The sequence below is a fragment of the Solanum stenotomum genome, unplaced genomic scaffold, assembly GCF_019186545.1.
Source record: "Solanum stenotomum isolate F172 unplaced genomic scaffold, ASM1918654v1 scaffold26733, whole genome shotgun sequence".
NCBI lineage: Eukaryota > Viridiplantae > Streptophyta > Magnoliopsida > Solanales > Solanaceae > Solanum > Solanum stenotomum.
In genome coordinates, this window is record NW_026029157.1 from 63,156 (window position 1) to 78,544 (window position 15,389).

The following is a 15,389-nucleotide window of genomic DNA, read 5'->3' on the forward strand; positions in this document are numbered from 1 at the left end:
AGTGATATGTATAATACTTATAATATACAAAAAATAATAAGGTATTAAAATGTATTGAAAACGAATTTAAAAGCAACATAAAAATTATGGACATAAAAACTCTTCAAATTTAGAAATATGAATTACTTAGAAATATAATGTTGACCTGGGGAGGAATACTCCAAAACACTTAATGTATCTTCAAAACAATAAAACTTCATATCTTGACTGTAAGTCGGTAAATAAACTACTATTCTACATTAATCAGTTCATCATCTGTCAATGGAATGAAGACACCCTTTAGCCTTGTAGAATCATCATTCTCGCTAACGTATCCCGCCTTGGCCTTGTCGGTACCATATTTCCATAACAGTGTTGCATATCTTGAGCGCAGATAGTCACTTCAGAAAGGAATCGATGGGACCTTCATTTCGTCACTCAGAAATTTAGCAAAAGCGGCAACATACGTTCCGCAGTCACTGCAAACAGAAAGAAGACACATTATAAATTAAATGAAATGTGTAAGTAAAGTTGGGTGGATACAATACTAACAGGCTATCGCTCCCTTGTTGCATAATGTCTCGACCAAATTCCACCTCAAACGGACGTTGTGGACCCAACAATTCACTAGTTTTGTTGTCTTTATATGCATTCAATACTGCCCAATCAATTATGTCGGTTTTATCAAAGAGTCTACTATCCTGAAGGTAGTTAGGAAGGATGATAGACAACTGTTTTATCTTATCAGATTGAACTTTCTTCTTTGATCCCAAAAGTCATAAACTCGTATTAACCTTTCCCTTAAAATCATAGCCAACACCTAATGAAATTCTTTGTCACATTTGATTGGAATATATACCTTATCTACCAGATGCCATGGTAAAGCAGCAGGGACAGAAAATTCATTAATGACGTCTTTGATGGACCTTTTATATACATATACAACATCAGCTCGGGCAATGTGTTCCTGTGTACTAAGAGTATCATCTGCAGGACTGCAATAATACCTTTTGTACGCATTATTGATATAGGACTTGAACAAACAGTTGTAGGTAGTGTATCTGTATTGATCCATGCTTCTTAGTTTTGACTTCTTGAGTAGATAGTAAAAAATTACATCTATGTGCTGCAAAAATAAAGTAAAATAAGAACACAATATATAAAACAACAATATATGATAAAAAGTAGATGATACAAATAACAATTGGCAAACACAAGTAGTAATCTGAATTTTTGAGTTACACATGTTAATTGTATATCATATACATAATAGTATTATATATTGTACCTGATCAGTTCAGCATTTATATGGTTGTGACATAGTATAAAACCAATTCTTGTCCAAAGAAAATGCGACAACACAATCCATATAATCAAATCCAAATAGAGCTGATTTGCCTCTATATTTATCCTCTGATGGGTTCCTATTGGAATGATTATACCAATATAAGAATAATTTAATACAAAATCAAAGTATAAAAATACAATAATACGAAAACTTACTTATTCGCCAATGCTTTGCTATAAAGATACATTAATAAAAAAAATTACTTGTTTGCATGTGATTTGAGGAGTCCCTTCTGTATCCACAGGGAGTACTCTTGCATTAAAACTGATGAAACTTGATAGGTGATGCCACATCCTTCAAATGGAGTATATGGGCGAATGTCATCGTCTATTTTCTTCTTGCCCTTATCGCTGGATCCAAAGGTATTAACATAAGGAGACTGCAAAATCTTTGAAGGAATTCTGTTACGTGGAGCTGGAGTCTTTGTATCAAAATTGTGTGCAGACTCTTTCACTGGAAGTTGGGTGAGTAGCTGGCTGCCAGATAGAAAATCATCATTGTCGGTTAGCTATAGAGGAATGATTACACTTAGTGGTGCGACATTAATCGGCTCGTTTGAAAGTTTGTAGACAATGGCATCTATGATTGCTTTAGTGCCAGATGAAATAGAAGCCGATGTGGTAGAATCCTACATGATATCAGGGAATTATAACAAAATATTATAATTTACATACGCAGCTGTTGACATTTTTCAGTAAACAATTTAGAACCAGATTGATGTATCAACAATTACTGGATTTGAAGCTTGTTTTTTAAAGTCTTGTTGAATTGTATCAGCAATATATTCATCACCGCTCAATACTTTTGTGTGTAATTAGGGGGCTTCATATCCTACATCCTCATAATAAACAGAATATTATGCAATATTTGAAAAAAAATTTCAAAAATAATTGATTATAACAATTCAAAAACTCTTTACTTACCACTTCCTTATTATGAATAATCTCATCAACCGGAACATGACTGTGGTGTGTTGTGCGTATAACATCTGTTGAATCTCTCGTAGCATGTTCCTTAATGGATGTCTCATCATTCTGTGTTTGTATATTAGTATATAAGGAAATATATCAAAAAGTATCTGTTAATAGTGATTCAAAAAAAAAAATATATAGTATCAACTAAGATTTTAGTGTATAATGTACAACCAATGATACACAAAAAGGCAACGTTTATATGAATTAAAATTACTAAAGTATCAATCTTATTAAATGATACATTGTTAATAACTTTAATCGAATTAACTAATGATTAAAAGACATTAAGTTATATAATTAAATTGAAGTATCATATACATACCTTTGCAACATTTTCTTCAGCAACATATCATCTTTCAACCTCCACAGCAGATGCATCAACATCATGATCAACAGTTGCAAAATCCATTTGTATGGGTGAAATGATTTGTTGAAAGAATTGATTAAAAGCGGATTGTGGATCAATATTACCTTTGTCTACTGAATCATCCACTATATATGGCATAGAAATGCCACCATTGTCCTTCATGATCCAAAAAATCAGTATAACACAAAACTGAAAAAGGAAACTAAAAAATAAAAATACAACTTTATCACTTTTGTTTTCTTTCGCGCCAATTACTTTCATCAACTCAGAATGATTTTTTATATTTAACGCCTCAATAGCTCCAATTTTTTTGTCAACCTAGATTCAAATTAAGCATATTAAGTGGAATTAACAATAAACATGAAAGTGTTTAAATGACATAGTTATGTTTACTTACATAAGACTTCATGTGACCCTTCAGTTCCTCAAGTCCTGCATTGTCTGAAATTGTTCTTCAAAAAATTGTATTATGAGGAACACCAGATACATATCAATTTGTGGCGGTTGTGAATCCGGAGTTTGAAATGGCTAATTCGGTTGCTCATCTGGTTGTGTGGCTTTGGGCACATTATTTTTTGTTGGATTGCAATCTTTCTTCTCTTGGGGGGTGAGGTGGATCCTGTGGTAGAAAATAGAGTGGATCTCCTTAACAGTTGCTCTGGAGGTTTTGATGAAAACTCTTCAAATCTAGGAACCTTGTTTGGTGGCACCTCCTCATGATTAACATCTGATGTGGCTGGTTGAGTTGGAGGTACATGACTGTTATTTGGTAAATCAAGTGATATGATTTCCTCTTTAGTTGGCTGAACGTTAGAACAATCATTCTATAGAAACAAAAATTAAAACATCATGAGAACCAGTTAAATAATGTATCGCAAATAAAAAAATAAAGTAAAAAAGGTTGTTATGTACTAATTACCTCAGTAAAGATGTTTTCCATAAACATTTCAAATTTAGGCTTTGCACCCACAACTTTCCAATTGCATACCCTTGGTATACAGTTTCCTTCTTTAACAACTATCTCGTTATGTATTACAGACGCACATTCATATACCCAGTTATTAAGTGTGTATGGAATTCCATTCAAGCGATACATTTGTTTGTCATGTTTGTACTCTTTCCTAAATGATTTCATTAACTTTGTGAAGGCAAGTTGTCCCCACGGAAACTGTTGATAGCTTCCATTTTCTACCATTAAGAAATCTTCAATAGGAATTGGTGCATCACCAAGTTGTGAGAATACAAATGTATTAATGAAATACAATATAGCCATCTGAAGGGCATCATCAATGTTGTCCCAACCACCCATATCAAAACGATCTACCAGCCATCCTTTGTTTACATTATAATTTGGACTAGGAAAGTATCTTTGAACCAACCTACTAGTTTTTGAATCTGGATATGTAAAATCTTTAATATTTCCGATACACTTCAGATCAGTAATAATAGCAAATTCTCTGATACTAAATTGCAATACATTTCCTTTGGCATGACGAATATGAATTTCTTTGTCTAAATTGTCATGCTCAACCTCTAGAAGATATAAACACTTGGTAGTGGCACTTGGAGATATTAAGGTATTGGCCAAATATAGTATCCTTAAATAATTTCATACCTTCATCCTTTATTGACAACACTAAGTTTTCATTAAAATTTGAGTTGTAAGTAGGACCAAACTTTAGAGGTTGCTTTGGAATATGTTTAATTACATATTTCATATTCTGCAATTCCATAAACATAAATGATGTTGATCAATCACTAAACCGATAAATGATGCATACAGAACTAAAAAAGGAAAGGCCAGATATTTATTCAAAATATTATGTTTCAGATCATTTTATACTACATAATAACAATACATGACTGATACACAAAATCATATAACTTCTGTATATACACTGACTTATATTTAAATATGATACAAAATGTTAACTACCAGATCTATTTTATTCTGTTTACGTATCATTCATGTGAATATCTATGAATATGATACATTGTACAACAAACAACCTACATATCATATTGTGAATTGAATGCCTATCTTAGATACAGTTCTCAACACAAAAATTTTGACAAAAAATAGTCTTTCATCTACAAATGTAAAAGTTATACTCAATCCCAATATTTGATAAAGTAATCAGTGTTTCTGGGTAACAACTCCAGATTTCAATATATACAATAAAACTTTATTTTTCAACAATGTCTAAATTAAAAGCAAAAGAAATGCATACAATGGGTAGTGTTGGTCGAGAAATGGGAGGGGCAACCTTTCTATCCCTTTTCTTTTGAGTTTTTGCATCCTTTGCTTTAGATAATGCCCCCACCTCCATTTTCGATTTTCTCTTCGTAGAAGTTTGATTTGCCATTAATGTTGGTGCATGCAAACTTTTAGACCTTTGTTCTTCCCAGTTGGGGCCTTCTGAATCAAATATTTGATCATTGTTAGGTGTTATTATTTGGGAAATCCCAATATTAAAAGACGGATGATTCATTTTGACAATTGATCCAGAATCAATTGACACACAAAAATTGATTTTGAAAGAAAAATGAAGAAGATGATAATACCTATTTTGAACTTTGGACGGTTGAATAGAGATAGAATCGTTTGAAAATCAAATTGCTTTGAATTCGGTAACTAATTTGGTAGTGGGAAAAGATTAGAGGCAAGATTTTGGGGATGAGAAAGGTGGGTTTTGGGTTCTTTCAGAATAGAGGGTTTGGGGGAAAATAGGGATTTTTGAATTTTTATGAAAGAGTAGGGATTAAACGAGAATATGTAAGCATATGTAGTGTAGTTTAGTAATTTTGCCAAATAAAAATTTAAGCCCAACACAAAATTTTAAGAACACTGAAGTGCCAACAACACTGTGAATAGTTGTATTGTTTTCTCAGGCCATGCAGAGCGGAATGTTGATATTTCTCAGGCCCATGAAGAAGAAACATGTCACACACACATCCCGAGCGGTGCTGAATTTGGGGTAGCACTTGGAAGTAAAAAGATAATGAGCAGCACAAAATGTGGTATATCTCGAGAATTACAAACTTCCAGTTATTATAGATATAGACTCACCAATGTTTACATCAAACCATGATTATTATTGTTAGATACAAATCTGTAAACATTGATTTAAGTGATAAAAGTACATATAAACACATAACTTAGCACACCTGCAGAAGGTGCATAATGCATACAGAGGATACAATTGAACACAAAGCAAACCATCAACACCAAAAAGCAGGATCAGTTCGATAGGCTATCAGCAAACAGCAACAAAAAATATACAGAGATCAGCTAGAACTTCACGAGTATAAGCATCAAGTCATGCGCGGTGACGTCTTAATTTTAGGTGTGTGCTATGTACTTGAAGAACACTTTTGATACCATAGAGCAAAATGGTATCAAAATGGACTTCAACGGCTACACTTAGACTAATGGTACATGAAAAATGGAATTGGAGTTTCAATATGAAACAAGGTTGAGTTGAAGTCAAAATGAAGTTTAGAGACAAGTTAAATGGAGTTGTATATGTGTTTGGCCTTTTCAATATTCTTCTTGAAATCAATGTCACTGTCTCAGGAACTCAATTGAGTCGTTAGCATAAACAGAACTGAATTGAATTGTCATATTCAGTATTCATCAGTTACACTCTCGAATATGAATTGAACCGTTTTTGGGCAAAGTGACATTTCCCAGAAAAAAATTCTTCACCAAATCCGGGGATACAAAATCTCAATACTCTATTGAAAGACCTCAAATTCAAAAAGTTGAAAAAGAAACAAACTTTACCGACAAAGATCAACAAATCTAATGAAAACAAACAGAACTTTCGCAGAAGATAAATAACTTGATTTCGCATCTTACCTATTTGAACTTTTGGACTTAAAACAGTCCAATGGTAAAAACAACTGGAATGGGCCAGAGCCCAAAAACAAAGCAACAGTAGTCCTAAAGGATTAAAGGAAGCAGAAAAGTAGGTTTTAAAACCTTCTTGAAATGTTTATAAGAAGGGGAAATTAGCCGAATAAGCAAACATATATTCCCTCCTATGTGAAGTAGTTTGACTCGGCACGAAATTTAAAAAGAAAAGAAGACTTCTAAAATTTGTGATCTAAAATGAATGATAGAAATTTCTCTGACTATAAATTATCTCATTAAAGGTAAAATTAGCATTTTAAAGTTAAATTGTTACTTAATATAGAAATGTGTCCTTCTTTTTGGGACGAACTAAAAAGGAAAGTGAGCCATTTAAATTCGGACAGAGGTAACATAGCTATAGTTTGTATTAACTACAATTCGGAACTTACTTCTAGCTATAATTATATTCCTCTCTCTCGCCTCCCTCCCCTCTCCCCCCTCTCTCCTATTTTTTTAGTCATCTCTCCCTGCTCAGTCTCTCTCTCTCACTTTATACAAACACAAATGTATATTTTGTGTTTGTATTAAGCGAGAGAGAGATTGGATATATAAATACATATACATATCTCTCCATCTTATACACTTATAATTATACAAATACAAATCTCTCTCTGCCCAGTTCTCTTCTTCATCTCTCTCGCTTTATACAAACACAAATTATACAAATACAAATGTATAATTTGTGTGTGTATAAAGCGAGAGAGATTGAATATATAAATACAAATGTTTGAACTCGATTCAATTGTAGACAGATACAAATTGTATGCAGATATACAAATACAATCATTGATACATATACATACTAATTACATATATACAATTATCTAACCAAAATACAAATACAATTCACCTCTCTACTCTCTTCCGGCCTCTCTTGCTCGTCTCTCTACTCCCTCTCCTGAAATCGCTCGCCTCTCTCTTCCCTCTCCCGAAATCACTCACCTCTCTCTTCCCTCTCCCAATATCGTTCTCCTCTCTCCTCCCTCTCCCAGTCTAGCTCGTCTCTCTCCTCCCTCTAACATGTAGCTACGAATCGTAATTAGCAAATTATAACTATAGAGCCAAATTAAATTATTTTGAGTGACTATATGCGAAAATTCCCCTTATAAGGATCCTTACTCGTTTATTTGAAATTTTTAAAGATTTTTTCATTGAGAAAAAACTAAAAATAGTCATTTATCTTTGGGTTAATACTCAAAGTCATTCTTGAGTTTGCACATGAAGCACTAATAGTCCCTCATTTTTGCAATATTGATGCACTTTTGGTCCTTCCTCAATTTTTTGTCTAACTTTTTACATTGATTTTATCCATAATTTATATATGAGATGTTTAATCGGCTTTTTATATATTTAGTAGAAATAATAACTTCATGCGAGCGAAGGTAAGAAGAAGAATACCTTGTTTTATTTAGTAGAAATATTATTGCACCTAAAATCGAGAGGTTAGTTACATCGATTTCACGTGTAATAGTACAATTTTTTATTTTCTTTTCTTTTAACGTCATATGCCAAGATGTTCTTAGTTTAGCTGCAATAATATTTTAATTGAACAGAACAAGGTGTTCTTAATTTAGCTGCAATAATATTTCAACCTAACAAAACAAGATGTTCTTCTTCTCACCTTTTTATTATTTCTACTAAATAAATAATAAAACAAATGAACATTCCATATATAAAAATGTGGATAAATTAATGTTAAAAAATAGGCAAAAAGTTTGGAGGAGGTCTAAAAGTTCACCAATATTGCAAACATGCGAGACTATTAATGTTCCATATGAAAACTCTAGGATGACTTTGAATCTTAACCCAAAGATAAGGAACTATTTTGGCCTTTTTCTCTTTTTCCATTAGAATCTTTTAAATTGAAGATTTCTTAATTTTTTTTAAAAATTAAGTGATTAAATTTGAAAGTAATTTTCCAAAAAAAAATAAAATAAAATTATGACCATAACATTATTTATATTCCGCAATTTACTTGGTGACCGACGAATTCGATTCCTAGGGATAGTAGGTTAGGTGGTAGCTTAAATAACCCAAGACTTGTGAGTCAATGAAATTTATTTTTTAAGTGTCAATTGTGGACAACGCTTAAAGTTTGTGGAATCAATTTTCTCCATAATCATTAAGTCATTTTGTGGACCACCCAAGAAGAAGACTTGAGTTAATCTTTCTTCCATTAGAACGACTTGGGAGTCAAATGTTTCATTATCATGGAAGTGAATGAAAACGAATTAAAATTTAAAAGTTTCACGGGGTTTCCTATGAGTTTTAAAAAAAATCATACAAACATGGAAAAAAAATTAAAAATGTTAAATGAATTTGTTAGATTTATTGTTGTTTTGATAAATTGATGATTGGAGTTTGTTTTTTTAGGGTATTTCTGTCGATGTAAAAACTGACACAGGCTTCCAGCATTGGATCTTCTGGCCAGATTTTCTTTTCTTCATAATCCACAGTAAAATATAAGAATTATTTGGACAAAATGTAATCTCATTAGTCATTACAATGAAAAACAACTCCATTTATTCAGCTGGGAGAAAGGCTTGAGCAGAAAGGGTCATTTTCTGGCTTCTATACATACAGGTAAAATCTTTGAAATCGGAAGTAAACTTCCAAGACGAACTATGTGCGACTGTAATATGAGGTCTTAAATACAGTAAACAAAATGAGAACCGTAAAAATACTAGTCCCAGCAATTGAAATACTTACTTCACACTTAACGACATTTCCATACATATCAAGGATTATATATTGCTCGCATTACACGGGGGTTTCTCTGATGAATAGGTGGACGTGCATCCATTGATGATAACTTCTGAGAGATGAAGTGCATTGTTGGCCTTGATTTTGGAGTTTTAAGCAAACAAGAGCATGCTAGATTGACGATAAAAATCAAAACATCTTTTACTCTATCTTCAGGATATGGAAGGCGTTCATCCAGCAAATCGCTAAGCTGCTCAGGATCTATAGTCGATGAATTTGCTAGCACAGAAATGTATTCCCCAGGATGCTTTCCTTTGACTATCTCCAATGATAATACTCCATAGCTATACACATCACACATTTGCGTAACCTTCATAGTATATGCAAGCTCTGAATAATACAATTTTCAAAACAATATTAACCATTAAAACGTGTAAATGAGATAAAAACAATGGAGTGTTTGGCTATAGTTCATGAACCATTTAAAACTTACCAGGTGCGACATAGCCATATGTGCCTGCAAGTGTAGTGCAATTGGATGAGTCTGGATTGAGAATCTTCGCTAGTCCAAAGTCTGCAACACGAGCTTCATACTCAGAATCAAGCAAAACATTACTGCTACTTATGTCTCGATGAACAATGGGTGGTGAACAATCCTGGTGCATGTAAGATAAAGNATAGCTATAGTTTGTATTAACTACAATTCGGAACTTACTTCTAGCTATAAGTATATTCCTCTCTCTCGCCTCCCTCCCTCTCCCCCCTCTCTCCTCTTTTTTTAGTCATCTCTCCCTGCTCAGTCTCTCTCTCACTTTATACAAACACAAATGTATATTTTGTGTTTGTATTAAGCGAGAGAGAGATTGGATATATAAATACATATACATATTTCTCCATCTTATACACTTATAATTATACAAATACAAATCTCTCTCTGCCCAGTTCTCTTCTTCATCTCTCTCTCGCTTTATACAAACACAAATTATACAAATACAAATGTATAATTTGTGTGTGTATAAAGCGAGAGAGATTGAATATATAAATAAAAATGTTTGAACTCTATTCAATTGTAGACAGATACAAATTGTATGCAGATATACAAATACAATCATTGATATATATACATACTAATTACATATATACAATATCTAACCAAAATACAAATACAAGTCACCTCTCTACTCTCTTCCGGCCTCTCTTGCTCGTCTCTCTACTCCCTTTCCTAAAATCGCTCGCCTCTCTCTTCCCTCTCCCGAAATCGCTCACCTCTCTCTTCCCTCTCCCAATATCGTTCTCCTCTCTCCTCCCTCTCCCAGTCTAGCTCGTCTCTCTCCTCCTTCTAACATGTAGCTACGAATCGTAATTAGCAAATTATAACTATAGAGCCTAATTAAATTATTTTGAGTGACTATATGCGAAAATTCCCCTTATAAGGACCCTTACTCGTTTATTTGATATTTTTAAAGATTTTTTCATTGAGAAAAAACTAAAAATAATCATTTATCTTTGGGTTAATACTCAAAGTCATTCTTGAGTTTGCACATGAAGCACTAATAGTCCCTCATTTTTGCAATATTGATGCACTTTTGGTCCTTCCTCAATTTTTTGTCTAACTTTTTACATTGATTTTATCCATAATTTATATATAAGATGTTTAATCGGCTTTTTATATATTTAGTAGAAATAATAACTCCATGCGAGAGAAGGTAAGAAGAAGAATACCTTGTTTTATTTAGTAGAAATATTATTGCACCTAAAATCGAGAGGTTAGTTACATCGATTTCACGTGCAATAGTACAATTTTTTCTTTTCTTTTCTTTTAACATCATATGCCAAGATGTTCTTAGTTTAGCTGCAATAATATTAACAGAACAAAGTGTTCTTAGTTTAGCTGCAATAATATTTCAACCTAACAAAACAAGATGTTCTTCTTCTCACCTTTTTATTATTTCTACTAAATAAATAATAAAACAAATGAACATTCCATATATAAAAATGTGGACAAATTAATGTTAAAAAATAGGCAAAAAGTTTGGAGGAGGTCTAAAAGTTCACCAATATTGCAAACATGAGAGACTATTAATGTTCCATATGAAAACTCTAGGATGACTTTGAGTTTTAACTCAAAGATAAAGAACTATTTTGGCCTTTTTCTCTTTTTCCATTAGAATCTTTTAAATTAAAGATTTCTTAATTTCTTTCAAAAATTAAGTGACTAAATTTGAAAGTAATTTTCCAAAAATAAAATAAAATATGACCATAACATTATTTATATTCCGCAATTTACTTGGTGACCAAAGAATTCGATTCCTAGTAGGTTAGGTGGTAGCTTAAATAACCCAAGACTTGTGAGTCAATGGAATTTATTCTTCAAGTGTCAATTGTGGACGACACTTAAAGTTTGTGGAATCAATTTTCTCCATAATCATTAAGTCATTTTGTGGACCACCCAAGAAGAAGACTTGAGTTAATCTTTCTTCCATTAGAACGACTTGGGAGTCAAATGTTTCATTATCATGGAAGTGAATGAAAACGAATTAAAATTTAAAAGTTTCACGGGGTTTCCTATGAGTTTTAAAAAAAATCATAAAAACAAGGAAAAAAAATTAAAAATGTTAAATGAATTTGTTAGACTTATTGTTGTTTTGATAAATTGATGATTGGAGTTTGTTTTTTAGGGTATTTCTGTCGATGTAAAAACTGACACAGGCTTCCAGCAATGGATCTTCTGGCCAGATTTTCTTATCTTCATAATCCACAGTAAAATATAAGAATTATTTGGAAAAAATGTAATGTCATTAGTCATTACAATGAAAAACAACTCCATTTATTCAGTTGGGAAAAAAGCTTGAGCAGAAAGGGTCATTTACTAGCTTCTATACACACAGGTAAAATCATTGAAATCGAATGAAAACTTCCAAGACGAACTATGTGCGACTGTAATATAAGGTCTTAAATACAGAAAACAAAATGAGCACCCTAAAAATACTAGTCCCAGCAATTGAAATACTTACTTCACACTAGCGACATTTCCATACATATCAAGGATTATATATTGCTCGCCTTACATGGGGGTTTCTCTGATGAATAGGTGGACGTGCATCCATTGATGATAACTTATGAGAGATGAAGTGCATTGTTGGCCTTGATTTTGGAGATTCAAGCAAACAAGAGCATGCTAGCTTGATGATAAAAACCAAAACATCTTTTACTCTTTCTTCAGGATACGGAAGGCGCTCATCCAGCAAATCGCTAAGCTGCTCAGGATCTATAGTCGATGAATTTGCTAGCACAGAAATGTGTTCCCCAAGATGCTTTCCTTTGACTATCTCCAATGATAATACTCCAAAGCTATACACATCACACATTTCCGTAACCATCATTGTATATGCAAGCTCTGAACAATACAATTTCCAGAACAATATTAAGAATTTAAACATGTAAATGAGATAAAAACAATGGAGTGTTTGGTTATAGTTCATGAACTATTTAAAACTTACCAGGTGCGACATAACCATATGTGCCTGCAAGCGCAGTGCGATTGGATGAGTCTGGCTTGAGAATCTTTGCTATTCCAAAGTCTGCAACACGAGCTTCATACTCAGAATCAAGCAACACATTACTGCTTGATATGTCTCGATGAACAATCGGTGGTGAACAGTCTTGGTGCATGTAAGATAAAGCAAAAGCAACACCCTTGATGATATTCACCCTTTTAAGCCAATCCAATTTCTTGGACTCAACTTCATTGCTCAAAATACTAGACAAACTCCCCCTCTCCACATACTCGTAAACCAAGAGTGAATGTTGTGCTTTCGAACAATAGCCATAGAGGTTCACAATGTTCCGGTGCTTAATCCCAGTCAATGCCCTTACTTCATTGATGAAGCTTTTGGGATGTGTATTCTGAAATGAAGAATGAAGTCTCTTCACAGCTATATTCCCTAATGATGGAAGGTTTACCTTGTAAACACTTCCGTGTCCTCCTTGCCCGATGCAAAATTTTGCATCAAACTCTTCTGTGGCATTTAAGATGTCCCTGTACAATGCCTTCCCATCTAACATGGATATCGAAAGCCAACCATCAGCATCCCTTCTTTCAACGTCTCTAACTCTCATTCTTTTATTACACATAATGAGAACACCAATGAAAACACAGAGCAGTACTAATGCTCCCATAACAGGAAGTACAGTGATGAGGATGAGTTTACGTCCCTTCGCCATTGAGTGCCTCTTCACCACAGAAGACGACATTTCGCAGGGATGGAGTCCTGCTACATTGCCGCAAAGACCTTTATTACCCTCCAATGAGGCATTGATAAAAGCCTTATTATTAGGGATTGGACCTTCCAACTTATTGTATGACAATATGACATCCTGCAAACCAGTCAAAGTATCAAGTTCTGTAGGAATGCGCCCAGATAGGCCATTGTGGGAAAGATTTAAGTTTACCAAGACCTTCAAATTGGCTAACTGAGGGGGTATATCTCCAACCAGAAGATTATAGCTCAAATCAAGTACATTAAGCTGAGTTATCCTCCCTATCTCCTTTGGAATTTTCTGGCCAAACTTGTTGTTGCTCAGGTTCAACTGAAACAAGTGTACGAAATCTACTATACACATCGGGATTGACCCATTCAATCTGTTGTCTGATAGATCGAGGGACTCTAACTTTGTTAGTGACCCAAAATCCTCAGGTATATTGCCAGAAATTCGGTTGTTTTGCAGAAAAAGATTAACTAGAGAGGTTAATTTTCCAAATTCCTTTGGAATCTGCCCAATCAAATGATTCGATGAAAGATCAAGTCCTAAAAGGCCTTTGACATTTCCAATCTCTGGTGGTATGCTACCACTAATGTTATTTCTGGCAATCCGAAAATCAGTCAAATTCTTGCATTTCCCCCACTTGCTGCTGAGTTCACCAAGAAAATCATTATCGCTCAAATTAATGAACAGCAACTTCGGATAGATACCAAAAGCTCAAGATAAATTCCCAGTGAAACTGTTGTTGTTAAAGCGGACCCATTTAAAACTGGAGCAATTGCTCAAGTTTCTTGGTATTGGTCCTGTTAACTTGTTACTGGCCACCGTGAAGTTCTCAAGTTTCCCACCTTGGCAAAGATGCTCAGGCAAATGGCCTGAAAACTGATTTTCACTTAGTATCAGCTCTANAGTCAAATTCTTGCATTTCCCCCACTTGCTGCTGAGTTCACCATGAAAATCATTATCGCTCAAATTAATGAATAGCAACTTCGGATAGATACCAAAAGCTTCAGATAAATTCCCAGTGAAACTGTTGTTGTTAAAGCGGACCCATTTAAAACTGGAGCAATTGCTCAAGTTTCTTGGTATTGGTCCTGTTAACTTGTTACTGGCCACCGTGAAGTTCTCAAGTTTCCCACCTTGGCAAAGCCGCTCTGGCAAATAGCCTGAAAACTGATTTTCACTTAGTATCAGCTCTACCAAGTTATCCATATATGCAAGTTCTTTTGGAATAGAACCAGAAAGTTTGTTGGCACGGAGAAACAAAAATTGTAACTTTCTCAAATTGCCAAAGGAAGCAGGAATTGGACCAGTAAGTTGATTTTCTTGTAGATCCAAATAATTGAGGTTTTTCAAATTCCCCAACTCTCTAGGAATGGGACCAGAAAGTTGGTTAGAATAAAGATACAAAAATTTGAGCTCAGTTAAGTCACCTAGAGTTATTGGAATTGAACCACTAAGTTGATTTTGGTCTATACCCAGCTCTGTGAGGTTTTTCAGATTCCCCAACTCTCTAGGAATGAGACCAGAAAGTTGGTTAGAATAAAGGTACAAAATTTTGAGCTTAGTTAAGTCACCTAAAGTTATTGGAATTGAACCAATAAGTTGATTTTGGTCTATACCCAGCTCTGTGAGGTTTTTCAGATTCCCCAACTCTCTAGGAATGAGACCAGAAAGTTGGTTAGAATAAAGGTACAAAATTTTGAGCTCAGTTAAGTCACCTAAAGTTATTGGAATTGAACCAGCAAGTTGATTAGCGGATAAATCCAGCTCTATGAGGTTTTTCAGATTCCGAAACTCTCGAGGAATGAGACCAGAAAGTTGGTTAGAAGAAAGGTA

General features: G+C 33.8%; 3 protein-coding genes across 4 annotated transcripts in view; all 3 read right to left on the reverse strand.

Moving 5' to 3' along the window:
* The window catches only part of LOC125851525 (MDIS1-interacting receptor like kinase 2-like), a 24,357-nt gene extending 14,400 nt beyond the window's left edge, over positions 1–9,957 (reverse strand). Inside the window, exons 1-2 of one of the 2 annotated variants that reach the window (XR_007444918.1) lie at positions 9,781–9,957; positions 9,195–9,677 (exon numbers count right to left, since the gene is read on the reverse strand). Coding sequence is in view for 1 of the 2 variants with exons in the window: in XM_049531302.1 (XP_049387259.1) it covers positions 9,322–9,677; positions 9,781–9,952 (528 nt within the window). In the remaining variant the exon portion in view is untranslated. Of the gene's footprint in view, positions 1–9,106; positions 9,678–9,780 lie in introns of those variants that run through there. The other variant, XM_049531302.1, reaches the window with a different exon arrangement.
* Positions 1–14,965, reverse strand: part of LOC125851529 (MDIS1-interacting receptor like kinase 2-like) — a 29,145-nt gene extending 14,180 nt beyond the window's left edge. Inside the window, exon 1 of the mRNA XM_049531307.1 lies at positions 14,690–14,965. Within this exon, the coding sequence (XP_049387264.1) occupies positions 14,690–14,762 (73 nt within the window). The 5' untranslated portion in view covers positions 14,763–14,965. The remainder of the gene's footprint in view (positions 1–14,689) is intronic.
* On the reverse strand, positions 12,185–14,304 carry LOC125851524 (MDIS1-interacting receptor like kinase 2-like). Its single transcript, XM_049531301.1, has 2 exons — positions 12,788–14,304; positions 12,185–12,684 (listed from the first exon to the last, which is right to left on the reverse strand). The coding sequence occupies exons 1-2, from the start codon at positions 13,908–13,910 to the stop codon at positions 12,329–12,331; spliced, it is 1,479 nt and encodes a 492-aa protein (XP_049387258.1). The 5' UTR covers positions 13,911–14,304; the 3' UTR covers positions 12,185–12,328.
* Positions 14,966–15,389: the final 424 nt, after the last annotated feature.